Below are 26,345 nucleotides of genomic sequence, written 5' to 3' on the forward strand. Positions count from 1 at the left end.
TTGGGCTGGGTAATTTTTCCCTCTCTTTGGTTTCAGAGGGTCAGCAGCTGAGCTGGAGGTGCTAAGTGACAAAGTGAGGGGGTGTCCTTTCTGGGTTTCTCCCGTGGTGTTTGCTCCGTGTGTGACGGTGTTCGGAGCAAAGCTAGAGGCCGATGGAGGAGAACATAAAAAGCCAACTGACCACTTCGCTGTTTGGAGCAATTTGTCCTCAGAGCCACAGGGGCTGCCCCGGTCCGGGGCTTGCTTGGGCAACTATGCCTGTCTGAAATCTTTCTTTAAAGGGAATTAAATAGAAACTTTCAAATCCTCCTCAGGTTCTTCGGGGTAGTAATTCCATGGGGCTTGTCATTTGTGTTTGAAGCTGGTGGTGAGGAGGGCGGAGTGAGGAGAAGCGAGGGGGTGGAGATGGGAAGCAGAGAAGGAATCAGAGAGAGAAATTTTATTGAGGGAGAGTTTGCTGGGTTTATGGGAGGGAATCTCTCCCCTCCTCCCCATTCGGATTTGAAAGGGCCGGTGAATCTTTGATTAGGTGCAGGTCAAAAGAATTTACACATTGTGACCTTAATAACTAGAGGTGATTGGCAGGCGGGCTGTGGGGAGGGGGCCGCGGGTCCCTTTCATCTCACTTAGCACAGAGGAGAGACAATGGGCCCGCCGATTTTCCTTGTTGTCCCTTGTTTGAAAAGGTCTGGTGTCTCTACTAGGTACCTGTGACATGGGGGTCTTGATTGGGGTCTCATAAAGGCCCCTGTCAGTATGTCCAAAGGCCAAGAGTACAAAAGCAAGCAGTGGGTGGGGGTCTCAGCTGACCACTGAAGAAGGGAGGGGAGGGCCCGGGAGGCAGTGGAGGGAGAAGCAACCCCCGATGGGAGCCCTTATAGAAGGAGGGGAGGAGGGGGGCAGAGAAGGGCCATTTTTGTCCCTAACTCATCAAGCACATCTGCAGAATTGTCCAGGCTGCTGCCTCCCGGTTTCAAAAGAAAAAAATGATCGTTTGATAAACCGTCCCCGATTCACCACTTTCTCACAAGGGTGGGAGACCCAGCCCTGACCTCTGTATGATTTCACATCAGGACCAGGCTTTCTTTCCCCCACCCCCAAATTGCTAGAGAAACTTTGAAATGTATCCTGTGGCTTTCTCTCTCCCTTCTTCAAGCCCCCCACCCCCATTTCCCACCCTCTCCACCCCACTGGCCTCTGTTTTCTCCCTGGACGCTCCAGAGTGTAGGCAAGTAATTAGTCCCCTCTTTCTGGGGCACAATGAAGCTGGGGTGTTTGGCGGGCTCCTTCCCACCGCTCGCAGAGCCGGGGGCCTGGGGGGAAGGACCAGGTGGCATGTGCAGTGTGTTCCAGGCCTGTTGTACAATCACTGGGGCACAGGGCCGGGGGCTCAGGGACCAGTGTGCTCCTGCTTCTCGAAGGAATGTGCAGAGGCGCATGCATTAATGGTCCCCACACAATGCTTGCATTTTTCCTAGGTGGAGGCATCTTCCCCGTGAAAAGGCTGCCGAGCCCGGAGCCCAGGCGGGAGCCTGCCACCGCGGCAGCGTTCTTTCCCACCCTGCGCTTAGTGGCTTGGAGCTAACATGGGAGACCAACAGGCCGCGTCTCCTGAGAGCCCGATCTTTGTATCCGATGTGTGCTCCCCCTCTGCCCTGTCAGTTTTGTGTGTTCACGGAGTGTTGATTTTAATGCGGGCCTGTGTTGGGCTGAGAGGCCAGGCTGGGGGGCCTCAGGCCTTTGTCTTGCAGGGCCTCTTCTTGGAGGGTCTTCGGCCCTGGAGGCGAGTGGCAGATTTGAGAGGTAGGGTGAGATGCCAACTCTGGCTGGCACAGGGTTCCCCCATCCATGTGTCTGTCACAGACCACCATGGGGGGCCTAGAAAGCCCAAGCACCTTGAGACTCTCAGGCACACGCTTGTTCCCCCCTCCCTGCCCCCCGCCTCAAGGGGCAGTTCGTTCTACCGTGTAAGGCTGCCAGCTTGAAATGACTTACACCCCCCCTCGTGACTGAGTCTGGCAGAAGCACAGATTGTGAGCCTCAGGGAGTCAGGGCAGGGCCTTGTCTGCAGGGGTTTGGGGAGGTTGGGGGCAGGCAGGAGGGGCGCTGTAGATGACTCTCCGGTGATTGGTAAGGGTCAGAAGAGAACAGGACCGGACAGAAAAGAGGCCAGCATCTGGGAGAACATTGACAAATCGCAAATGCTCCTCTCCGGCACTGGAGGGAAGAGTCCCTTAGAATGTTGGGTCAGGATGGGAGGTATGTTCCCCAGTGAGGAGAACTGGGGCCCCTCACAGGTACATTCACTGGGGACCGTCCAATAGAATGTCTTCTGTCTTTACCATTCATCTCTCTGTGTCAGAAGTTGGGGGAAAGTGTCTTTACCCATTCTGAACCCCGGTGCGTGTACGTGTGCCTCTAGGAGGGGAAGACTAGGAGCCTTGATGTGGCCTGCTCTACTCCTGGTGAGGGGGGAGTGCAAGGATCCCTCTGAGTCAGGGAGCCAGTGGGTGAGGACCTGCCCACCCACCACCATGGCCAGGCCCTGGCCCTGGCATCTGGTATAGTGCTGGAGGCCTTTGGCTGAGGAGTCCAGTGTTTAGAAATGGACTGTGTCCTCACTTTCCATATGATCAGAAGGCAGAGATGTGGGCTGGCCCCTAAGATGAGGTGGCCCTGGGGAGGCATCCCGCCAAGGTTCCCCAAGCACAGCGTCTCCTCTGTGCTGCTTTTGGCACCCTGCAGACTGTCTCAGGAATTGGTGCCAGTGCCACTGCCAGGCCTGACCAGGGGAAAGCAGCTGGAACTCCAAGGCCTTTGAGGGGCCTGAGTCCCAGAGGGGCCCCCCAGTAAGGAGCAGCTCCTACTCTGGGCCACCGTGTGGCCGAGAACATTTCCTTCGTTGAGAAATAGGCCCTCCTGGAGGTACTCACCCCCTCCCTTTTTCCCTTTTACTGTTCTTTTCCCTTAACTTTTCCAAATGCTATTTCTCCCCTCCCTTCGCTTCCATTTTTATGGACCAACTTCTAAAGAGCCTAATAGAGACACAGCTTATGTGTATGGATGTGACCATGGAGGGACGGGGTGTCAGGGATGGTCAGGCTGGGGTGGGGCTTCAAGATTGTCAGTCCTGCCAGTGCCTGGCTGGGAGGGCACACCAGATCACAGCCTTTTAAATGCAGGCTCGATGGAGGAAAGAGGTAGAAACACAGAAGCAAATTAGATCTATCTATGGAGGTGTTCAGCTGGAGAAAATGAGCATTTCTTACTAACTGGAGTGCAGGGCATTTCATTATTAAGCTTCATTACAAGGGGGAAGAGTGCAGTCGGCCTCTCTGGGGATCCCCGGACTGTTTTCCTCCCTTTAAAAGTGCAGTCATGTTGAGGTTGAGGGAAGAGGCAGGAATTGTTCTTGGTAACTTCATAGAGCACCCAGGGGTTTAAAGCCAAGTGCGGAGCAAGGTAGGAGAGAAATGTGGGCAGTGGGAGGGTGCTTCGAGGCCTTCCTCGTTCTGTGACAATAAAGTGAAGAAACCTTGGTGAAAGTGGGGAGCCTCATCTCTGCAACTAGGATTGAGGGATTTGGGATGTTGAGAAAAGTGTCAATTAGATGGGGCACCTGGGTGGCTCAGTGGATTAAGCCTCTGCCTTCGGCTCAGGTCATGATCTCAGGGTCCTGGGATCAAGCCCCATGTCAGGCTCTCTGCTTGCCAAGGAGCCTGCTTCCCCCTCTCTGTCTGCCTGTCTCTCTGCCTGCTTGTGATCTCTCTCTCTCTCTGTTAAATAAACGCAAAATCTTTACAAAACAAAACAAAAACGTCAATTAGAAACCCCACCTTCCTGAGAGACCTGATATCTGACTGTTTTAACTTTTTTTTTTTTTTTTAAAGATTTTATTTATTTATTTGACAGACAGAGATCACAAGCAGGCAGAGAGGCAGGCAGAGAGAAAGGAGGAAGCAGGCTCCCCGCTGAGCAGAGAGCCCGATTCGGGCCTCGATCCCAGGACCCTGAGATCACGACCTGAGCCGAAGGCAGCGGCTTAACCCACTGAGCCACCCAGGCGCCCTGACTATTTTAACTTTTGAATTAAAAGTCCAAAATAGTGGAATTCAGCTGCAGCGCAGTGGTCTGACACAGCTGTTGTTTCCCGGATGCCCAGGACCTTGTCCTTTGGGGCCAGAGAAGGGCAGGAGTGTGCTGCCTTCAACTGGGCCTGGTGGGATGCATGTTAACTTCCGTCCAGGCAGAAGGGTGGCTTGGTCCTGTCCGTGGTAGACAATGTGACACAGGTGAACTTGGCTTTACAGTTCTGACTCCTTTTCCTGCTGCTGCTGCCCCAGGGATCGTGTCCAGAGTATAATCATTCCAAGAGAATTCTGATCTAGAGTGCTTAGTCAAAGAAGTGACTTGTCTAGGTTTTGCCTAGTCAGTTGGATTATCTGGTGTTCAGTGTTCTCAGGGAAGCTGAGAGAGACAGCATTTTGTCATGGGAGAATTTCCTCCCATGGCCGTGGTACCAAGCGCAGAGCTACAAAATCTCATTTAGAATCCGTGCTTGTCATGCCTTATCAAAGGCCTGGAGGTTTTGCTGTCTCCCAAATTATCCTTTGCTTTTACCACAAGTCTCTGCTTAGCTCAACCTCCCTGAGGACATTAAGTACCCAGGCTGTCTTCTGGGACTGGTAGACCTAATTCCTAATGGAGGCCTAGTCCCTTTGTTCAGCGGCCTGGGGACCACTGGATTGGGTGAACCTGGGACTTAGGAGCTCGCTGATCACCTGTAGGTCTCCCCACCCCCTGCCCTTCCCTCCATTTCCGCCTCCTCCCAAAGAGGAAAAGTATCCCTCTGCACTTCCCACTTCCCAAAGAAGAGGAGACGAATGATGGACGATCTGGGGCAGCGGTTGGCACCTTAGCTGAGTGACTGGTAGCCAGCACTGCTGTTGTATTTGCGGGCGCAGGATCCTCGGCCTTTGCGTTCCCAGCTCTGCCTGTACCCACCCCGTCTCTGAGCCCACACGTCTGAAAGGGTGTGTCAGGGTAGCAGGCAGATTCCTTGGTCTCTGGGGGCCCCCCACCCCGAACAGGAGCTCTCCTGTGGTGATGCACGTGGGTTCCTCTCCCTTTCACTTTCCTGCCTTGTGTTAATGTCCCTGCTTCTCCTGGGACTACATCCCCTCAAGAAGGCACCTCAGCATAAGGCCACATATAGAATTCCCCTGTGTTTTCTCTTCCCTGGAGCATGGAGAGGGGGCTGGGAACCTGGTCATGGACTTTCTGGCAGTCTCAGTGTTTCCTCAAGTTCTCTCATCCCTCTAGCTTATCTTTTGCCCAGGCTTCTCCTTGGGATTCCTCTTGTCTGTGAATTTTCCTCCTGTTGGTGGCAGTAGGCAAGGAAATGTTCTCTGGAAGAAGCTGTGGGCTTCTCAAGCGAGTCCCTGCAGGTGGCTGTGGGCATGTGGGAGAATGCCGACCAGAGCCGACAAGGCAGGAGCTGTGGAGTTGGCAGAGGGCCGAGGCCTGTGAGGGTCACAGCTGACCTGACACTTCCGAGCGGTTTATCATCAGGGTCGAAACTCTTTGGCTTTTCCACAAAGGGAGCAGAATGTTTTGGGGTGGGGGGAGGGCAGAATGGGAAGTTGGTTTTCTGTCAGTGGCTAACAATGACCAGTATTTGGAACGGGGACCGCATAGCAATGAAAGCCTGAAGTGAGGGGGGCTACCCAGCCAGTAACTCAGGAACCCAAACTACTGTCAAGTGTGTTTACAAATTTGTGACACTTGGTTTCATTCTTCTAAAAGATTTGTATCCCATCCCAAGTGGCTTAGTGGGAAAGGAAATTTCTAATCCAAGGAGCTTTTTGGTATCCTCATGTTTTTCCAAAGAGAAAAATCCATGCTTGTTGGTGATTTCAAAAATGCATGATTAAAAACATGCTACTAGAAAATACCTGTCTGAAAGCGAGCATGAGGGGCAGTTGGAGCTGAACCGGAGAAAGTGGGTGCGCTGTGCAGGCTGCTGCTTAGGGAAGGCCTCCCATGTCCAGTGTCTTCTAGAAGGCCAGTGTGAAAACCTCTCCTAGGCCAGAGAGCCATGAGAATTGTCCTTCCACTTATCCTCTAAGGTGGTAGGACCAGAAAATGTCCGGAGTCCATGCTCAGAGGCCCAGGCAAAGGTTGCTACCAGAGGTAGAATGGCCTATGGGTGAGGATGCTCATCCTAGAGATAATGAAGGAAACAAGTAAGTTATGGTTCCCTTTGGCATCGGTTCTGCACATTGTAGGGGGCCTTGCCCCCGGCTGGGGCCAGGAGGACCTGATTCTTGGGAAGACATGGACTCTGGTAGTCCCTGGTGTCAGGACTCCATTCGAAAACCGTGCATATTTGCGATGGGCAGGACCACGTGGGTATGTGTGGACCTGGGGAGCTTGAGGCTCTAGAGTTTTATGCTAGGACTGAAGCCATACTTGTGCCCCATTCTGACCACCCCTATCAAGAGGTAAAACAGCAACAACAACGACCCAGAAGCTTCCCTCTAGGCCTCTCTGGACCGGCTCTGGCTCCACTGGGAGTTGAAATCTCAGAAGAGGGTTGATAGGTATCAGGTGCTGTGGGATCACTGTTGGCTATTTACATTCTGAATCCTGGGTTTGAAATTAATTGGATTGCAGAAACAACTTACTTTTATTATTTTTTCAAACCAACTAAATACCCCAAAACCAAAATTTAAAACCCCCAAACCTTTCATCCTTTTCCCTTTCCCTGTGGCTTAATTTGCTGGGTAGTGAAAAGTGCTTTCTCCGGCCTCCTTCAGTTGCCGTGCTGAACCAAGTGAGAAACCCAGGGCAGGAGGACACTGGTGCCAAAAGGGCTGGCTGCTGCCCCCAGCTCTGCATCCCCTGGCCTGCCCCGGCCACCCCACCGTCTGGGCCGTAGCCCAAACAAGCATAGGCGCCTCGACCGACAACAAGCCCCAGCTTTGTTGTGCCTGTGGGGGAACTGCTTTCTGGGGCCCAGGGATCGCCTCTGAGAACCACCTGTGCCTCCCGGCCTCCTGCCTGGCCTGGGCCTTCTGGCACCCAGGCCCTACATTCCAGCCAGAACCTGAGGGCAGAGTGAGGGGCGGGAGAGGACAAAGAGGGCTGTGGTCAGTTTAAAGGGGGTACAAATTCCAGTCTGCCCCTTCAGGGCTCCTGGTTGGCTCAGGATCTCCTGTGGCCCCGGCCAGGTTAAAATCGTCCTGTCTGTCATCAGCACTGACAGTAGCTTTCTGAAGTGGTCTGCAGAATGGGCACAGTGAACCCAAGGTCTCTCTTCTAGTCTAGTTCTGGGTGCTTCAGGAGGGGAATGATGTAGGTTCCGCTTACAGGCTGCTTCTTACTTGGGAGTCTCCCGGGCCTCTGTGCAGCCTAGCCAGCAGTGAGGACCACGATGGCAGCTAAATGCCAGGTGCTTTATAGTTCCTTACGCCTCCCAGACAGGTACTGTCCTCACCCCCTATTTACAAGGAAGGAAACTGAGGCCTAAGAGAGCTTGATTAGCATGCCTAAAGTCAAATCTGGTAATTGAGGCGCTTAGGGGTTGAGCCCCAACATCTGATTCCGGAGTTCATGCTTTCTAGCTACTGTGTGACACTGTCTGCCTTGCCAGCCTTGGGGGGGATTGGGAGGTTTTACTCTCCTTTGGGATTAGAACTTGTTGATGGTCTTGAATTTCTTCTGATTTTTTTTTTTAATGTCAATTGAAGACTTGATTCTCTAGCTGGACCTTAAGCTGCCTAAGGGCAGGCCTCTGAGTTTTGTTTTCCCTGATCCCCCTGGCACCCGCAGCTCAGGGCTGGGTTGGCTGCTCTCGGGTACTTGGAAAAGGAATGACCCAGGTAAGGCCTTGTTATGCGAGGGGGTGACCAGTACCAGAGCAGGAGCTTCCACCTGAGACCAGAGGGCAGGCTGGGGAGGTGGGACCCAAGATGGGGGCGGGGCGGACAGAAGCCAGGCCAGCTGTTCTGACCAACAGAACAGGTTGGCCCCTGCTGTGTGTTGGTCTGGGCTGTTCCCAGAGGGAAGAGGCTGTTTCAGGAATAGCGGGGTGTGAGGGGAGGGTCTGCTTTCATGTCTCTGAACTGTGGGTGTTTGGACTGGCCACCCTTTACTTTGTAGACGCTTCTGTAGAGAATCGCTTTGAACCTCTGTTTGCCAGGGCTTGAGCGCGGGAATGGTAGTAGTTCCTAGCAGCAGGGCCAGCGCGGAGCGCGGTGTCAGTAGCACGACCGATTCTGACGGTCCTTGTGGCTGGATCTCAGTGGTGGGTTAACAGGCACAACATTTGACCTGACTACCTCCTATAAGCCATGTGCCACACGGCTCCAGTTGCCCCCAGCCACACTTGTGCCTGCATACAGGTCCCCTGGGCTCTCAGACTCCACAGTGTGTGGTGAGGATGGCCGATGTGCGCCTGGTCCCACTTCTGGTAGTGGCTCTGAGGGCAGCTGGGAGGCCGGTCTGCAGACAGCGGTGTGTGTGGTGGGCAGTTGCAGCTTTGTTCTTTTCCATCAGCCCTGGGTTTGGCAGGGTGGGGGTGCTCATAGCAGAGTGGCCCTGGAGAAGGTCTGCTTCTGTTTGCAGACAGGGGCCTGTAGGTCTGCGTCAAAGGCAGGAGGGTCGGAGGCCACATGATGGGCTCCCCCGATCCCCTACTTCTGTGTACACGGAAGAGCCCCCCCACCCATTTCCAGTTTTATAAATCTGTCAGAGATGCTAACTCTCACAAGTTCTGTCGCCTCTTTAGCAAGTTAAAGAACGTTGTTCTGTTTCCCGTTTTACAGACAAGGAATGTGAGGTCCCAGGAGGTTATAGGTTTGCCCACGGTGAGCCAGCTTAGGAGCCACTGAGCTGGCACTGGACACTGGCTTCCTGTGTCCCGGCTCCTGGCCCTTCCCGTGCACCATGGTGCGGCCTGCCCAGTGCTTGTGCTGGCCTGTGTCCTGGGCATTCTCACCCGGCGCTGAGCTCAGCCCCTCATTTTCTCCCTCAGTAAGGGCTGGTCGTGAGAGGCTGGCAGACCTGTTTGCTGTTGGCTCAGTGGTCATTGCCACTGCCGGAGCCCATATTTCTGACCTTTGGACACCTCTGCACTGACCGCAGATAAGCCCTGTGCTGCCTCCACCCTGTGCCTCTCTAGCCTTGAAACCACCTTGAGCGGAGAGCTGTTTTTCCACCGCCAAGCTGGGCGGTAGGGGCGGCTGTGGCAGCAACAGTAGATGTAAGTGTTTGAGAGGCTATGGGTGTCCCTGTCTCAGCTCCCAGAAGAGTCTCTTTCCTTAAAGCTTCCCATTTCCCTGCTGGGAGGTGTCTGTGAAGGCCAAAATGTAATGTGAACTCCAGCCCCAGGGTCTCTGGGGACAGCCAGACAGACATAGCACTGTGGCCCTCAGGCCCCACGTCCTGCCCCAGCGCGGTCCATCATCTTTTGCCTGTTCTTTGCATCATAAATGCAGGGCTGTGGTACTAGGTACAAGTCAACAGTCTCTTCTTGCGTGCCTCCACCTCCCAGAAAGCTAGCTGCCTGGGACCACCGGCCCTGACTGGAAGACTCGGATTGGGTGGGTGGTGATGTAGGTCCCTCGTCCAGGCCCCAGTCCCAGCTGCCCCCACCAGCCCTGGTCTGGCTCACCATGGGGCCCAATTCAGATGCCTCTTTTGTTTGAGTCGCACAGAGCAGCCTGGCTCACCATTCCCACATGCCGAACTTTCCCTACCATTCACTGGGAAGGCTGAAAAGCCCTCAGCTAATTGCGTTGGGCTGAAAATTACCACTTCCCTGTGTTCCCCTGCTGCTGAGGACATTTGTGTCACTGCTGTATTTAGGGGGAACAAAGGCCCCCTGTGGGGAGAGCCCAGGTACGAATGTGGGATGGGGGGAATAATTGCAGTCTCTCCAGGTGAAAGCCCCTGTTAAACTTCAGTAAGTCAATTAGGCTTGGGGGGGGAGGGCAGAGACCCCCATGATAAACTGTTCCTACCGAGCAATTAAAGAAAATCATTTTAGCTTTGAGGAGAGAAACTGCTTATTAGAAATTTTGTGGGTCCCCCCCTTCCCTACCCCTGCCCCTCCCTTGGGATGAAACAACAAAACGCCTTCCTCAATAGAAGTGTTTCTCCTCCTCCTACTCATTGTGTGGCCTGAAAGCACTTACTGTGGGAGGGCAGAGGGAGGGACAGAGACAGGCCGAAGGGTGGCGGCGAGAGAAAATGGCAGGGGCTTAACACCTGGGCTGACTAAAAATCACAAGTGCACAGGAAGACTGGGGAGAGACTCCTCTGGGCACAGTGCTTACACACGTCGTGTGGCAGGGTGTGTATGTGTGGGCCGTGAGTGTGTCCACGGACCTGCTTTCCTGTCCTCATCAGGAGTGGAAACAAGAAGCTGTGGCGGTGGGTGTGTCTGTGTGAGTGTTTGTGTGGCATCCCGGGTGCCCCCTTCCAGGAGGGAGCAAACACAGGCTGTGTGTGTCTGTGTGTGTCTGCGCATGCGTGCACTTACATGTGCCGTCTTAGCAGAGGGTGGCAAGGCCAAGACAACCCAGCTGGGCAGGCACCTTGTCCCAGGGCTGTGACTGGGCCCATGTTCTCTCTCCTCCCAGGAGCCAAATACCAGCACCTGGGAGCTGAGCCACGAAATAGCTTTCCACCTCGGACAGTCGGCCGCTGAGGGCTGAATGGCCAGCAGCCACCTCCTGGCCCTGGGCTGGGAACGGGCTGGAGGGGAGTGATGGATGGACAGGCGGATCTCCACGGTGTTCTTCCCCATGTTGCTCAGGCAGGGGTGAGGTGTGGAGATTCCACAGGAAAGAAATCAGTGGCCTGGCTTGTACTTTCTTGGTGTCTATCTTGGCGGATCCTGCATACGGGGCGGGGGGACATTTCCATTTGGCAGCCCTCCCCCACCCCAGTTTCTGACGGGACACACAGGTGGAAAGACAAGGTGATCTGATCTCTGGGGAAGATGGTGGGGAGGGAGGGAGACTTTGTAATTTGGTCATTTACAGGTGTGTATGCACGTGTACACCTGCAGATCACAGGTAGCATTGGTGCCGTACCCCACCTTGCCCCAAGTCTTGGTACTTCAAGGGAGGGCCTGGTGGCACTGATGGTGGGCCTGGCCCGAGTCAGGTACCGCCCTAGCCTCAGTGTTTCCCTGTGGCTCATGATTATTATTACTGGAACATTACTCCAGTGTTCCAAAGAGGTGAAATTAAACATTGAGGGGTTGACTTTTCCCAGAAAACAAATATGCCAAGTTATTTGCCTACCAGGGGACCTTTGGAGGTAGAATTTGGTGCCGGCAGGCTGGCAGTGGGGTGGTCAGGGCTGCTGACAAAGTCCGGAGCAGGAGCGTGGAGGGGAGGCTGTACGGAGAGCAGGGCCTGGTTGGAATCTGGGGGACTCAGGGAGGGTGTGGAATAACTCAGAGAAACAGGAATGGGGACGCTGCTCACTGTGACAGGCTCCACACAGTGGCTACCTGTAAGGAGATTGGTCTTCAGAGAAACATGAAGCTCAAATACAGGTCACGTGTGGTTTCAGATTTTTTTATACAAATAGACTAGGTAGACATGCATCGGCACATAAACGTGACTATTTACAGACTATATGGTGATGTATTTGTAGAGTTTTTATACGACATATGATATTTATTATTTTATGCTTTAGAAAGTGGTTTTTCATGAATGAGCCTTGGTTTCTTCATACCTGGTTTCTGATTTATGACTTTAGGTGGCTTTCTGACCTAAGTCCAGTTTCATTAAAAAGAATGAGTGGGTTTTGGGGGACTGTTTGAAGTATGCATGTTTTTTTTGTTTGTTGTTTGTTTTACTTTTTAAAAAATATTTTTTTTATTTATTTGAGAGCAGGAGTATGCAAGTAGGGGGAGTGGCAGAGGGATTGGCAGAGGGAGAGGGAGAAGCAGGCTCCCCACTGAGCAGGGAGCCCGATGCAGGGCTTAGTCCTCGGACTCTGGGATCATGACCTGAGCAGAAGGAAGACACTTAAGGACTAAGCCATCCAGGCATCCCTCTGCTTTTTTTTTTTTTTTTAAAGAAAAAGTTGTACTGGGATGCCTGGGAGGCTCAGTGGGTTGAAGAAAAAGTTGTACCTGTGATATGTGGGTTTCCTGCTTGGTTTCTCCTGCATTGGGTGTGTCCCTCAGAGGGATCTAGCGATGGAATATTTGAGTTTACTCATATGGCCAGATCTCTTTTATGCTTGCTCTGGGGGCCTGTTTGTATGGAGTCAGGGTGGAAGGAGAGAAAATGAGCTGTGACAAAGGGGCTGCTTGGGGTTACAGAGTTTTGCTTTTGTGTGTGTATTTTCAATTATTTTTTAATTTTTTTATAAGATTTCATTTATGTATTTGACAGACAGAGATCACAAGCAGGCAGAGAGGCAGGCAGAGAGAGGAGGAAGCAGGCTCCCCGCTGAGCAGAAAGCCCGATGTGGGGCTTGATCCCAGGACCCTGGGATCATGACCTGAGCTGAAGGCAGAGGCTTTAACCCACTTAGCCAGCCCAGGTGCCCCTATTTTCAAATTTTTAATCTTGAAAACTCTCAAACACAAAGAAAACATAGAGTGAACTCCCAGGTTCTCATCCCCATCTTACCAGTTGTTCCGTGTGTGTCTGTAGTTCAGATCGGCTGGATGCTGGGACCGCAGCTTTCCCTGGGCCACACCCTCAGGGAACTGGCGCTCCAGGGGTCCCAGGCACTGGCTGGGCAGGGGTGCTGTGTGGGTGCTGGCAGAACCTGTACTCAGTCTGTCAGAAAGGTTCCAAGAGCCGAATCTCTCAGGATCAGGGTTTTCTGCCTTCAAAGCCTAAACCAGTCCTTCAAGCACATCTTTATTATCTGTTCTTTTTAAAAAAAAAAATTTTTTTAAGTAAGCTCTATGCCCAGTGTGGGGCTTGAACTCACCACTCCAAGATCAAAAGTTGCATGCTTTTTTCAACTGAGCCAGCCAGACACCTTTATGATCTGCTCCTATCTGTCGGGAGTGGGAGAGTAGACTTTTTCCTGGGCCCCAGGGTGAGAGACCACCTCACCCCCTTCCGGAGTTGAAGGCCAGTCTGTGCTGTACCACTTTGCTCTCCTGGTAGACATACCAGCTATGGACTTCATGGTTGAGGTGTCCTTAGCCAGGCCTCCTGGTGTCCGCTAGGCCCCTGGCAAAGCCTGTTGCGCAGCTGTCAGGGAGAAACAGTCAGATGGGGGAGCAGCTCTGTGGCTGCCGAGCAGGCTCTCTGGTGGTCAGGACAGACTGGTTCCAACGGACAGAAACCAAGTCCGCATTAATGTAAGTGAAGCTGGGAATGTTGTGCTCACGAAATCCAAGGATGAAGCTGAGCCACTAGGCCAGAGGAGGCACACACATAAGCTGGGGTGGCTGGGCCCAGACAGGCCGCAGAGCTGCTGGGACTTTATCCTTTTGGGGTGCTCATCTTTGTCCTCGACCTCCACACCTTTCTTTCCCCAACTTACCAGCTTATTCTGGAGGCTACTGAGAGCCCCTGAATCTGGCAACTCATAGTTGAAGGGAGAGTGACTGGCTTCCCAAAATCCCAGGACAGAGGCTCATTGGCCCACCTTGGGTCAGCTGCCCACCCCTCCACCCATTAACTGTGGCCAAGGAGGAAGTCTTTCAGGATCACCTGTATGGAGGGAGATTGTAGGGCAGACAGAACAATAGGGGTCTTCTATTTTCATAAAGGCCATGTTACTCCATGACATCTGGCCCCAAAATGTCTATGTGAATGGCATTAATATGTGCCTGGTGCCTGAGCTCAGAGCCTTGGCCACGAGCTCTCAAACCAAGAGTCTGGAGAGAACTCTCAAACTCTAGCCTCTTGCCTCCTCTTCCTCACTTTCACGTTTGTTTATTTTATTATTGTTTTTAAAGATTTTATTTATTTCCTTGTCAGAGAGAGACACAGTGAGAAAAGGAACACAAGCAGTGAGAGTGGGAGAGGGAGAATCAGGGAGCCCAATGTGGGGCTCGATCTCAGGGTCCTGGGATCATGACCTGAGCTGAAAGCAGATGCTTAATGACTGAGCCATCCAGGCGCCTCTCACATTTTTTAAAAAAAGGTTTTATTTATTTGTTTGAGAGAGACAGAGACAGCAAACTGGGAGGAGAAGCAGGCTCCCCGCCGAGCAGGGAGCCTGACGCGGGGCTCAGTCCCAGGACCCCAGGATCATGACCCCAGCCGAAGGCAGACGCTAAACTGACTAAGCCACCCAGGCCCACCTCTTCCTCACTCTATTACTGATCTGCTGTTGAGAGATTCCTCCTCTGAAGCTGTTAAGAGTCCTTACCAAAACCTGCCGCCTTCCTAATGGGGCCCGCACAGGAGAAAGAACCTGGCTGTGGATACATGAGGTTAGACAGATGAAACGGTGAGTGGCCCAGCATCGTGCCAGTGGGGCAGAGAGAGAGTCTGGGATGACAGACTCTGACCCGGTCAAGCCTCCTGCAGAGGGCAGCGAGTAGCTGGAGGCCTGAATGACGCTCAGGGAGTACGGGTGACCTCCCAGAATAGGATGGAAGACAGACTCCTGCCTGTCCTCTCCTGTGCCATGGTTAAGAGGGCAGGAAATCTCGGGGAGGAACACAGTTCAGATCAAGATTTCTGCTGCTGCTAACTAATCTGGAAATGAGGGGTTCCTTGGAACTTCACCTTCTGGAAAGTCCTGTCTGTGATGGAAGTCTGGCTTCCATCCTGTGGAAGAAAGGACTTCAGTTGCCCTTTCTGCTATCCCCAGCTTCCCACTTCCGCCTATAATGTAGGCCTCCATCTGTGTGGCCAAAGCAAGGACTCAGGGGCCCTTTTCTCCAGTCAGAGGGAAGGAGTGGACACTAGTTATTGGTGCTGTTGGCACACCAAGGTCAGCTGCCAGCCCTCCTCTAGGATGGAGCTCTTCTTTCTCGAGTGACAGGCTTCACCTGCTGTGCACACAAGACCCCTCTCATTCACTTCTGAGCCCCTGCTGTGCGTCCTTCATGATGCATAGGAGGCCCAGCAGGCCCCTCAACCTCCATGACGCCCCCTTCCCTTTCTCAACTCCACCCCCCCACCCCCGCCAGCCTTCAGGGTGACAGTGGAACAAGCCGCAGGGATCAGACAATGTGAGGGGTATAGAACTTCGCCTCGCCTTCTCCTACCTTGTTTGGATGAAAGGGAAGTGGTCCGGGGGTGCGTATGATGGTGGTGAACTGTAGGTTGACATTCACACCCTCTTTCCCTGTGTTTAGTTTGCTGATGTCACTGTGAGACTCTTTTTCATTGGTGGGTCATTAGGATTTCTCTTTCTTTAAGCCTTGCTAGAGTCATGAGGCCATTGGATGAGGAAAAGCCACACAGTCTTTTGGCGGGTCGTGTCTTTGGGCTGTCCTGACCTTTGTTTCCTCAGGAAGAATCTCTTTCTAGAAGGTCTTGTTTGTGCTTTGATGCTTATCACATGAAGATGACATTGGTGCTTCTCACATCGGTGCTTATGGAATATTGAGAATAAGAATAAGAGCCAGGTCCGTTTCTAGGGACTCCATTACTGCGCCTAAATATGACAGCAGGTCAGGGATGTAAGGCCTCAGGGTCATGAGCCACGCAGATTTTTCTCGACCTGACCTCATCTCTGTACTCTGTTGATATTATAAATACTTAATGCTCCTGCCCAAATCTGGATTAACTCTGAATTTCAAGGTCCGTCTGTGGTTTGTTAATGTGAGTTATGTTTAGAAAGAATCCGATTTTAAAATAAACTTGTTGAGTGTATGTCCGGCTTATCTGAGTAGTTCTGCAGGCGAGCTCTGCTCCCCTCCGTTTGTTTGTGGAGCCCCGGTTGAGCCTAATGGTTCTCATCATCCTCCCACCTCATGGCTCTGTTCGGATGCCAGCCCCTCAGGTCCCTCAGCAAACCTGAAAAAACACCGGGGCTTGTCTGGTCTCCGTGCATGTGGTCAGGTGTTTTTCTAGGAAAGATCCGTGGAAAAGACTTGCTGGATTAAGGGATAAGTGCATTTAAACGTTTTGATGCTGCCAGTTGCCCTCTAGTTGGACAGGATCAGAATATACACACCCACAAACAATGTCTACAAGTACCTGTTTCCTCTTGGACTTACCAATGCTGGGTAATATCACGTTGTTGTGTTTTTTTTTTTAAAGACTTATTAAGAGAGAGAGCGCGTGTACCCGAGCGCAAGCGAACCAAGGGAGGGAGAAGCAGACTCCCTGCTGAGCAGGGAGCCAGATGTGGGGCTCCATCCCAGGACCCTGAGATCACAACCTGAGCTGAAACCAGGAATTGGCCGCTTAACTGACTGAGCCATCCAGGCGCCCCCCGTTTTGTTTTTTGTTTTTTAAAAAAATTTGCTTCTCTGATGGGTAAAAAATTATCTAATTTTGGGAGTGGTTATAGAAGAGTGATTATGAGCTGGACTTGAGCCCACCTGGCTGAGGTCAAGTCCTGAGTCCGCCCACGTACTAGTCGAGTGACCTTGGTGAATTTGTAACCTCTCTCTTCTTCAGTTTCCTCATCTGTGAAAGGGAAAGGATACTGGTAGTTAATGCCTCAAAGTAACTTAAAAAAAACGTTTTCCTTTTGGAAAATTTCAAAATATATAGCAATAGACTAATTGCCAATTCTTGGCCAATCCTGCTGCTTCAGTATGCCCCACACACTATCCCTTCTGTAGTTTTGTGAAGCAAACATATGAACATTTTGGCCTATATTCTGAAAGATGGTGATGCTTTAAAAGTTTAATTACCATACTATTATTATATCTGGAAAACTGTCATCAAATATGTAGGGATATCTTTAGGGTTAAATGAACTAATACACACATATAATGAGCTTAGAACAGTGCCCGGCATGCAGTAAATGGTCTAGAAGCATTTGTAGCCATTGTCGCTGTTGGTCTAACTTGAAATTCTTTGATTACTGTGAGGTTTTCATCATGTTTCTTGGCCATGTGTATTTTTTTAATTATTAAAAATTTTTGCTCATTAATCTATCTTTCTCATTGTGATTTATAAGATTCCTTGATACGTTCTGCATATGAACCTTTTGATTATTGTATGTATTTGGTAATTCCTTCCAGCTGACATTGATAGTGTCTTCTGTCATTCGGGAGTGTGGTTGTGTGAAGAGTTCTGTCCTTTTTTGCCTTTATGGCCTCAGAGTTTGTATCCCCTTAAGAATGCCTTTCCCACTTCAAAATTGTCAAAGTATCTTCCTATATTTTCTTTAAATACTTTTATGGTCTTTCATGTAATTTTTGAAAAGGTGTCTTAATCCAGCTGTAACTGAGGTCTGTTCTGAGGTAGTGCTCTAATTTTATTTTCTTTCCAAATGTGTATTTTGTAGTATCGTTACCCTTTACTGTTTGTGTCACTCTTCATCACCTGTCTTTAAAAGCCACGTTTAGGGGGTGCCTGGGTGGCTCAGTTGGTTAAGTGACTGCCTTTGGCTAGGCCATGATCCTGGGATGGAGCCCCGCATTGGGCTCCCTGCTCTGCAGGGGAGCCTGCTTCTCCCTCTCCCTCTGCCTGCCACTCCCCCTGCTTATGTTCTCTCTGTCAAATAAAAACAATCTTTTTTTTTTTAAGATTTTATTTATTTATTTGACAGAGACACAGTGAGAGAGGAACACAAGCAGGGGGAGTGGGGGAGGGAGAAGGAGGTTCCCTGTTTTAGGACTTGATCCCAGAACTTTGGGATCATAACCTGGACAGAAGGCAGATGCTTAATGACTGGGCCACCCATGTGTCCCTAAATAAAATCTTAAAAAACAAAAAAAAATTAGGATTTACTTTTCCTTACAAATGTATGGGTATAGCTTTGGAGTCTTATTCTAATCCATTGATCTGTTTTTTCTAGCATGAACATCCTACTGCAGCTTTAGCATATGTTTGATATTTGGTAGAAAAACTTCTTTCTTGGGGCCCCTGGCTGGCTCAGTCATTGGAGCATATGACTCTTGATCTCACACTGGGTATAGAGATTCCTTAAAAATAGAAGCTTTTATTTTTTTAAGATTTATTTATTTTAGAGCGAGTGTGAGTGTGCATGAGCTGGCAGAGGGGCAGTGGGGGCGATGGGGGTCGGGGAGAGAGAGAATCTCAGATAGACTCCTCACTAAGCACAGAGAGTGAGACAGGCCTCCATCCACCAACTGTGAGATCATGACCTGAGCTGAAGACACGCAACCAACTGAGCCACCCTCTGCCTGCAAACTAAAATCTTTAAAAAAAACAAACACAAAAAACCCTTCTGTTGTTCTTTAAAAAATATTCTTGGTTATTCTTGTGCATTTCCACTTCCAGATGAATTTTAGAATCAGTTAATTAAAAAATCTTGTTTGGGTGGGACTGTATTGAATTTATTGAATAATTAAGGAAGAAGTGACAGTTTTATTTGTTTTTGAGAAGTGACAGTTTTAGATCTTGAGACTTCCTATCCAGGAATAAGGTATATCCTCCTGCTCATTCAGCAATTCTGTGTCCTTCAGTAAAGCTTTATGGTTGGGGTTTTGTTTTTTTTTAATTCATATGTGCCCTGTCTTGTTTCCTGTTGGTGGTGGTTTGGGGTTTTTGTAGGCTTATTCTTGGCTATTTTACAACTTTTAAATTCTTTATTGTGAATTGATTTCTGGTTACATTTTGGTTGGTAATTGTTGGTGTGTAGTAATAGCTAAAGTCTGCAGGTATCTGTTGTGTGCCACACACTGCTTAAGTATCTTATCTCCTGTCATTTTTATAACAAGACCATGCCTTGCCACTGTTATTTCTGTTTCACAGGTAGAAGAGAAGTTATCAGAGAAGTTAAATACCTTGTCCAAGTTCAGGTACTTACCAGGTGGGAGAGCCAGGAGCCCAAAGGCCACGCCCCTTTTCACTGTGTGCACAGCATGCTGGTCTTGCTAGGCACTGTCAGAGTTTTCCAGGTCAGTTTTAGATTTTCTCAGTAGGCAATTATATTGTCTGAAAATAGTGACCACCTTGAGTTCTTCCCATGCCTCTTGCTGGGCACACAGTTGTGTGAGTCTTGGGTCATCATTTCTCAGCCAGCTTGTGCTTCACTGGGACATCTTGCCATTTCTTTGTCTTGGGATCAGGTGGAGCAGTTCTTGTACTTAGACGTCATGCAGATGGAAAACAGAGCGCAGAAGCTCTTCTCCCTGCAGCCCCCAACACATCTCCTTTGACACATAGATGGTACAGTCACCTTCTTGTTTTTGGTGTCCTTGACTTTTCTTCTCTGTTTCTCTGTCCTTCCACTGTAACAGGTTTCTGAGTTCCTACTTCTTGAGTGGAATGTGTCCCTTTGGGAAGAGCTACCTCAAAATTCCTCTCCTCTAACCTGGGCCAGGATCTTACCTCCATCTTCAGGCTGAGTTTTTGCCATTGGTTAAAATGGAAAATGACCATGTGTGTTTCTTTGGAGGCGTTTTCTAGCTGCAGGATTGCACTCACCCATGGAGCAGCAGCAAGCTTGCTTTTTTTGGCCTTTGTTAGGGTTGCAGTGAAAGTGTGGATGCTGGAACCCAGCTTCTGGATACTCTGTCTAGAACCTGACCTTCTAGGTGGCCACTTGCACCATCCTGAATCAATGCACTTGAGCTAAGAGAGGCTTGGTGGGTGCATGTGTGACCGAGTGGGTGTTCCGGGCCTCTGCCGGCCGCTGCAGTCAGGAGTTGCTCTTGCTTGCTATCGGCTAGTGTCTCGTTGGGAGGAGAAGGCCAGTGGAGCCCCTGATCTGGGCTTCCTGACTACCCTGGGCCACTGACCAGTCCCAGAGCTTGAGTCCAAGGTGTCCCAGGCCACAGTTGCTGACATCTTTTCTAGTGGGAAGCTCATGGTTGGGCCTCCCTGCTCTTGGCCACAAGTTCATAGACAGGGGTGTCCGGTTATGTTGTGTTTTCCCTTAGAAGGCATAAATACATTTTTCCCTTTCAAAAGTAGTGCCTGCTCATCGAAGGATATTTGGAAAATAAAATTTAAAAGAAAGAATTGATAATTACTCTGCTGCCCAAACATAATCACTTTGAGAATCTTAGCATGTTTCTTTCCACTCTTTCCTTTTCTATGCACAGGCTCTAAAAAAATAGTTGTGGGGTGCGTGGGTGGCTCAGTGGGTTGGGCCTCTGCCTTCAGTTTGGGTCAGGATCTCAGGGTCCTGGGATCGGGTCCCACATCAGGCTCTCTGCTCAGCAGGGAGCCTGCTTCCTCCCCTCTCTCTGCCTGCCTCTCTGCCTGCTTGTGATCTCTCTCTGTCAAATAAGTTTAAAAAATTTTTTTAAAAAGTAGTTGTGGAAGGCTCTTTGTCTTCTACTTTTTCTCTTTTGATAGTATCATAAGCATCTTGCCTGTATGCTTCAGAAGTATCATTTTAAACGATTGTGTAATATTCCATTAAGTAGGAGGACCAGCATTTACCACATGTAATTTTGATCTTGACCCCTTGAAGGCCTCCTTTCTCTGTTAACCCATTTTGGTTCAGCCATCCATGAAGTTGGCTAAGCTCCCTTTTGGACTGATATTTTCTGTCTCTGCCATTTCTTTGAGATCACGTGAAATGGACCTATTTTTTATTTGCCTTAAACTGGATGCAGTCAAGCTTCAGATAGGCCTCTTGGTCTCATTATCCTTTAGTTTGGTGAACACAGTCTTATGTACTGTCCCCTCCATGGTCCCACAGCTTCAGTTCTGGGCACCCCCAGCCCTTACAGGCAGGTGCTCCTGTGGGTGGTAGGCCCACCAGCATGCTTCTGCCCCGGGTCTGACGTGCTCTCAGCCTTCCGGTCTGTGTACAGCATTTAGGAGGATGTTCCCCAACTGCAATGTGGGATGTTTTCCGGAGAGAGAACAAGGTTTCTTTGCCTCTCTCTTTTTGCTTTCCTTTCCAGACATTACATTTCCCTTCCCCTTGGGTGGCCTGGAGTGCCCTGTTGGCTGGGGAGCTGGCTGCCTTGCCCTTCCGCCTGCCCCGGCCTGTGTCTCTCCCGTTCTCCCCTTCCTGACTTCCCTCGCCCTCCTGCTCCCAATCCCGGGGCCCTCCCTCATGGGGCTGTCACTGCACTCCTGCTCCTGGCTGCCCTGGCCCAGCCAGTTTGTGTGACCTCCACGCTGCATTCCTGCTTGGGGACCGAGCCACTGTAATGATGTCAGTGGCGCAGGTTAGCAGATGGTGGCCGCAGCAATGAGACCTGACATGTTCTAATGACTCCCTCCTTCCCACCCTTGCCGGCCGTGCCCACGGAGGGGCTGGGGTTTCCTTGAGGCATTTTCGGAGGGGGCCACGGGAACTCGGGGGGCCCCCAGGTGCCGATGGGGCCCGTGACCTTTGCTGCTATAATATCAGTGTTTCACAAGCAGGGCGGTTCGGGAGCCCACTTGCAGCCCATCAAAAATTGATTTAATTGCAATTTTTCCTCCAATTAGGAGCACTGGAGCCTGACTAATTAGAGTAATAGAGAGTAATAAGGCTCAGATAAAAAGCCTTCCTCGGCGGCCTTTGTATCTCGTGTCAGTGCCTGTCAGAGGTCAGGGAGCTTGCATATTCTATTAGGCAGCCCGGCCTTCATTTGTACAAATTAGTTTACCCAACAGTAATTAAAATGCCAATGCGGGTTGAAGAGAACTGAATACACTTGATGGGCATGTTGGTGAATGATGTGACAGCTCTGGTGGCCTCCCTTGCCAAAGTGTGTCAGCCGCGGCCCAGAGGCGGCCGGGGCCGGGCCAGCTGGGTGGCTCCAGGCCAGCCACAGGGCACAGCTGCGAAGCACGCTGCTCCGCTGCCGCCTCCGAGCCGCTCGCTCGTCCCTTTTTTCTTCCAGGTGGAGCCATTTGTTCCGTCGTCCATTTGTTCCCCCGACAAGCATGTGGGGTCTTCAGTCTGTGTCGGGCATCACACGAGGTGCTGGCGAGAGAAGGCACCAGGCTGGGCCTGAGCTCCGATTCCAGCCCTGTTCATGGCTTCCCCATGGGAGCTGGCACAGGGCGCACTTCCTCCCGGGCCTCAGTTTTCTGGCCTGTAAAATAGGACAGTGGTTCCTGCTACAGTGGATCAGGAGGATTAGGTGGGGTGAGGTTCTGGAGACCTTCCTCGGAACCTGGCACATGGCAAGGGCTCACAGATGACGAGTGTCATTAAGGCGGCCTGAAGGGGGCAGGGGCATCGAGAGCCTTCCTTCCTGGCCTGCTCGTGCCCGAGTCATTTCCCTTCCTCCCTCACTCCTCACTTCTGATTCCTGCTGTTTTCCAGCCCTCAGTTTGAGTGCCAGAACCCTTAACGCTCCTGGGGTCTCTCTCTGATGTGGGGGCTCCTGCATCATCTTCTTGGGCCTGAGGATGAACTCTGGGGTGCCAGGTTTGCTTGTGCTGGGGCCAGGGGGTGGGGAAGGTAGGTCAGGAATCTAGACAAGGTCTGGGGCAAGATGGGACATGGGAGGAGCCTGGCTACTGATAGGGGCTTTCTCATCTGAAAAGAGTGGAGTTTATAGAATCAGAATGGCTTTTATTTGCTTATTTTTAAAGATTTTATTTATTTGAGAGAGCCAGAGAGAGAGATGGAGAGCATGAGCGGGGAGAAGCAGAGGAGAGGGAGAAGCAGACTCTCACTGAGCAGGGAGCCCAGTCCCCAGACCCTGACATGACTTCAGCCGAAGGTGAATGCTTAAATGACTGAGCCCCCCAGACGCCCCAGAATCAGAATGACTTTTAGACCCTCAAGCTCAGAGAGTATGTGCTTGCACAAGAACGTGTGTGGTGTGACATTAATGTGTAAGCACTGTTGGTCCTTCTCATCTTCAGTCTGGTCGTGGTGCTTATGAGGGATTTCACTGCCCTAGCGATGTGGGACTGTGGCATGTGCCCTTCGGGTCTGAGTCTGGTGATGTGGGAGTCACTTAGGAAGCAGAGGGACTGCCTTCATAGCTCATATGTCTAGCTTCCCCAGCCTTGCTGGCTGTGAACTCCAGAGGGTCCTTTCTATCTGGTTCCACAGACTTGTACCAAGTACTTCTAGGCCAGGCCCCGTACTGGGCACCAGAGGATGCAGGAGCCACTGGCTGGTCCATGATCTCAAAGGGAAGATGGGGAGATAACCCCCCAAATACCATGTGTCCCCTGAGGGCAAGATAAAGGGTGGTGGGGGCTCAGAGGAAGGCTGGTCAAGTCCCCCGGGGAGCTAGCAGCTTCTGCTTCAGCACGGGTTTGCCATCCCTGTCCTTAAGACACCCCAAGAATGAGATGGGTTGGAGGGCAAAAGCCACTTGAATCTTCTTTTCTTTCTGAGAGCTGGCTTTTTCCGTAACTTCAGACTCTAAGATGAGATGGTAGCAAAGACCTTTCAACGGGTCAGACTCCCAGAGTAGTACCCTGGGAGGCACTGTTGAAGGGGTGGTGCGTGTGTTTGCTGAGGTCACGTGACTCCGAGCATTTGTTGGGAACCTCGGCCTGTGGGGCGCAGGACCTGGCCCAGGGAGGCCGTGGGTGATCTGCTGGTGGCTGAAGGCGGGCTGCTGCCCGGGAGGCGGGGTGGCATTCTGTGCAGGTGAGACGGCCTCGTGGAGGCTGAGCTCGTGGGGCAGGAGGCCTCCAGCGATGCACATGTCCCACCCCACCCCACCGGCTCCTGAGGCTGGGAGCCCCTTGTCTGGTGTGGCTCTGGGGAGAGGAACAAGTGTGCGGAGGGGTTTCATGAAAATTCCTGGGAGCTGGGCCGGCATTTCATTTTCCCTTCCTGTGCGGTGGAAATCCTAGCTTCTCTCTGGTGAACTTCCTGGGTGGTGGGAGGCATCCTGTGGGCATCCCAGGACTGCAGGTTCTGTCTTCTCCTGTGCTCCATGTGTCCCCTCCATGTGTCCCCCTCTGTGTGCCCTGTGTCCTTGGGCACACCGCTGTCATCTGACCCTGCACATGGCTGGTCTGTGGCTTTTGCCTGATGCCTCCTGAAGTCCATGGGCTCTGGAGGCCGAGCTGAGGAGCACGTGTGGCTGCAAGCAGGGAGGAAGAGTGTGCAGGGCTGTGTCCGCAGCCAGCTTCACCCCCACGATCCTGGCAGTCCCGTGGTCTGGGTGTGAGTCGCAGTGAATGTCCCCAGTGGGACCTGGCTGCGAAGCTGCTTGACTTGCTTACAGGGCTTTTACCGACTGTTAAATCTGATTACACGCTCAGGTCCCCCTGGGTGGTGGGGGCTCTCTACTCTCCTTCCGTCTCTTCCGCCCTGCACCACAGGGTTGGGCAAGGGAAGAGGGTGGCTTTTGGAAAGGAACATTTCTGGGCGCTGTGTCGGGCAGTCATGAAAGGCCTTTGTGTGTGTGAAGGTGAGAGGTGCTCTTGCTGGTGCGGATGGACGGGGCAGGAATAGAGAAGGCATTTGTGGCCTCACCCCAGCCTTCTGGGAGCTGTCGGGAGTGGCAGATTCAGGTTTGGGGGCTTCCTCCCTTCCCCCTCATCTCAGCTTACCTTGTCACTAATGTGGCATGTGGCCGGTCCGAGGCCTGCCTCGGAGATGTCTGTGTCTCTGCCAATGCTCCTCACCTGGCCTGTGCTCCTCAAAAGTCTTAAGAGCCCAATTGCCTGCTCCGATGCTTCCCAAGTGGCTATTATGTTCCCAACGCAAGGTAATTGGCTTGACCAGTTATTAATGGATTACCCTCCAGAGAAAAATGTCGAGGGGAGGGAGGTGAGGACAACATCTCTGGGCTTTGTAGTTTGGGACTTCAGTGTCCAGTGGCTGCTTTCCAGACAGGGAGTCACTTAGGGCAGGACAGACTGGCTGTTTTGGCCGCCATTCCGGTGGAGTGGTTGCTGGCATTCCTGTGTGGGTTGGGACAGAGCTGGGATGATGGCGCATATCCCTGGAAGAAGTCTTGCTGGAGGCACGGAAGCCCCAGGTTGGCTCCTATGGCCTTTTTATCAGCCTGGGGTTTAAAAGCAGACACTGGCCCTGCAGTGTTGATTGTCCATCAGTGGCTTGGCCAATGCCTCCCACATGTCTCCCCAACCAGCAACTGCAGGCCACCTTCCCCCCACCCCCACCAAGGCCACGGGCTTCTTCAGAGCCCTCGCTGCAGAACTCTGTCTGTCCTCAGACCTGCTTAGGACCAGAGAGCCACAGGTGCTGGGCAGGGCCAGGGCGGATGGGCCCCAGCCCCACACCGCCAACGTGTCATTAGTCTGTCTAGCCCCCACACCCCCTGGGCCTGACCTGTAGGGACGTGGCCCTTCCCCACCCCAGAGCTCCTCTCTTGCTCCAGGTTAGGTGTCCCAGCTGGGGCTCCCGCCGGCATCTCTCCCCAGCCAGTGAGTCCTCGGCCAAGGTATGGTCTGGCACTAGGTCCCAGGTGCGGTCCTGGGGCTCCAGGTGGCCTGGCTCACGGCACAGAGTTTGCCCACTAGTCTTGTGCCTCCACCTAAAATTGGAACTGCAGGTGGCATGTGAATTTTTCAGAGGTTTAAGAGTTACTCTGGGGAAATAGGGCACATCACTGTGCTGCACTCTATGGCAGTGGCGGCTGCCCGGCCCTTCACGCTCTGTCTTGCTGCCCTTGCACCCCAGCACACCGCCTGTCTCACCTTTTCCTTGGGTTACTGGTCTTCGGTGGTTCCCTCCGCTCAGTCCCGTGCCATCCTGCCTGCCCTGTGCTTGCAGCACGGTTCCCTAGCTTTTACAAACCTTCAGCAGTGTCCCGCAACCACCCTGACCTCTGGCTGCAGCATCTTCTTCCTGAACCCAACAAGGGCCTGTTTGCGGGGGCCTTTTATGCAGCCTGACCGGCCCGCCCTCCCCTGGCCTGAGGGTTGCCCAGGTAGAGATGTGCTTTTCTGGTGGGCAGAGACCCTGAGACCCTTCTGCGTGGTAAGCTCTGCTGTCCTTACACCTGCGGGGCCACTGGAGGGTTGTTGACCTCTGCACACCTTCCAATTGTCTTCCTGCAGCTTTCTCATCCTGTTTTCAATGGGTGACCCCCCCCCCACCTCCCGCCAAGGAACACTACACTTGCAACTGTTTCGCCATCGCTGCCACAAGTTCTGACAAGCCTGCCCTGACTCTGCTTTCCTTTTGTTTGGCAGCTCTTTTGTGACAGGGACGGCTTGTTGTGGGCACTTCTCACCCCTAAGAATCTGGGACCTCAACAGGTAAGAGATTCCTGAGCCCACGTGGCTTCCTGTGGGGGTGGGACCGCAGCAGCCAGGGAGGCACAGCAAAAACCTGCCCCGGCTTCTGGCTTCCGGCTGTAGCTGCTGGCTTCTGGCTTCTGGCTTCCCATGGGACCAGGTGGA

General features: G+C 52.0%; 1 protein-coding gene across 7 annotated transcripts in view; it reads left to right on the top strand.

The window, feature by feature from the left end:
• Window positions 1-26,345, top strand: part of FBXW4 (F-box and WD repeat domain containing 4) — an 81,744-nt gene that overhangs the window by 42,017 nt on the left and 13,382 nt on the right. For 6 of the 7 annotated variants that reach the window (XR_006603180.1, XR_006603181.1, XM_004749437.3 and 3 more), the window contains one exon: window positions 26,136-26,201. The exons of the other annotated variant lie outside the window; for it this stretch is intronic. Coding sequence is in view for 4 of the 6 variants with exons in the window: in XM_004749437.3 (XP_004749494.3) it covers window positions 26,136-26,201 (66 nt within the window). In the remaining 2 variants the exon portion in view is untranslated. The remainder of the gene's footprint in view (window positions 1-26,135; window positions 26,202-26,345) is intronic. 7 annotated transcript variants of the gene reach the window in all.

Source organism: Mustela putorius, unplaced genomic scaffold (assembly GCF_011764305.1).
Source record: "Mustela putorius furo isolate JIRA1106 unplaced genomic scaffold, ASM1176430v1.1 tig00003909_pilon_pilon_pilon, whole genome shotgun sequence".
Lineage (NCBI taxonomy): Eukaryota > Metazoa > Chordata > Mammalia > Carnivora > Mustelidae > Mustela > Mustela putorius.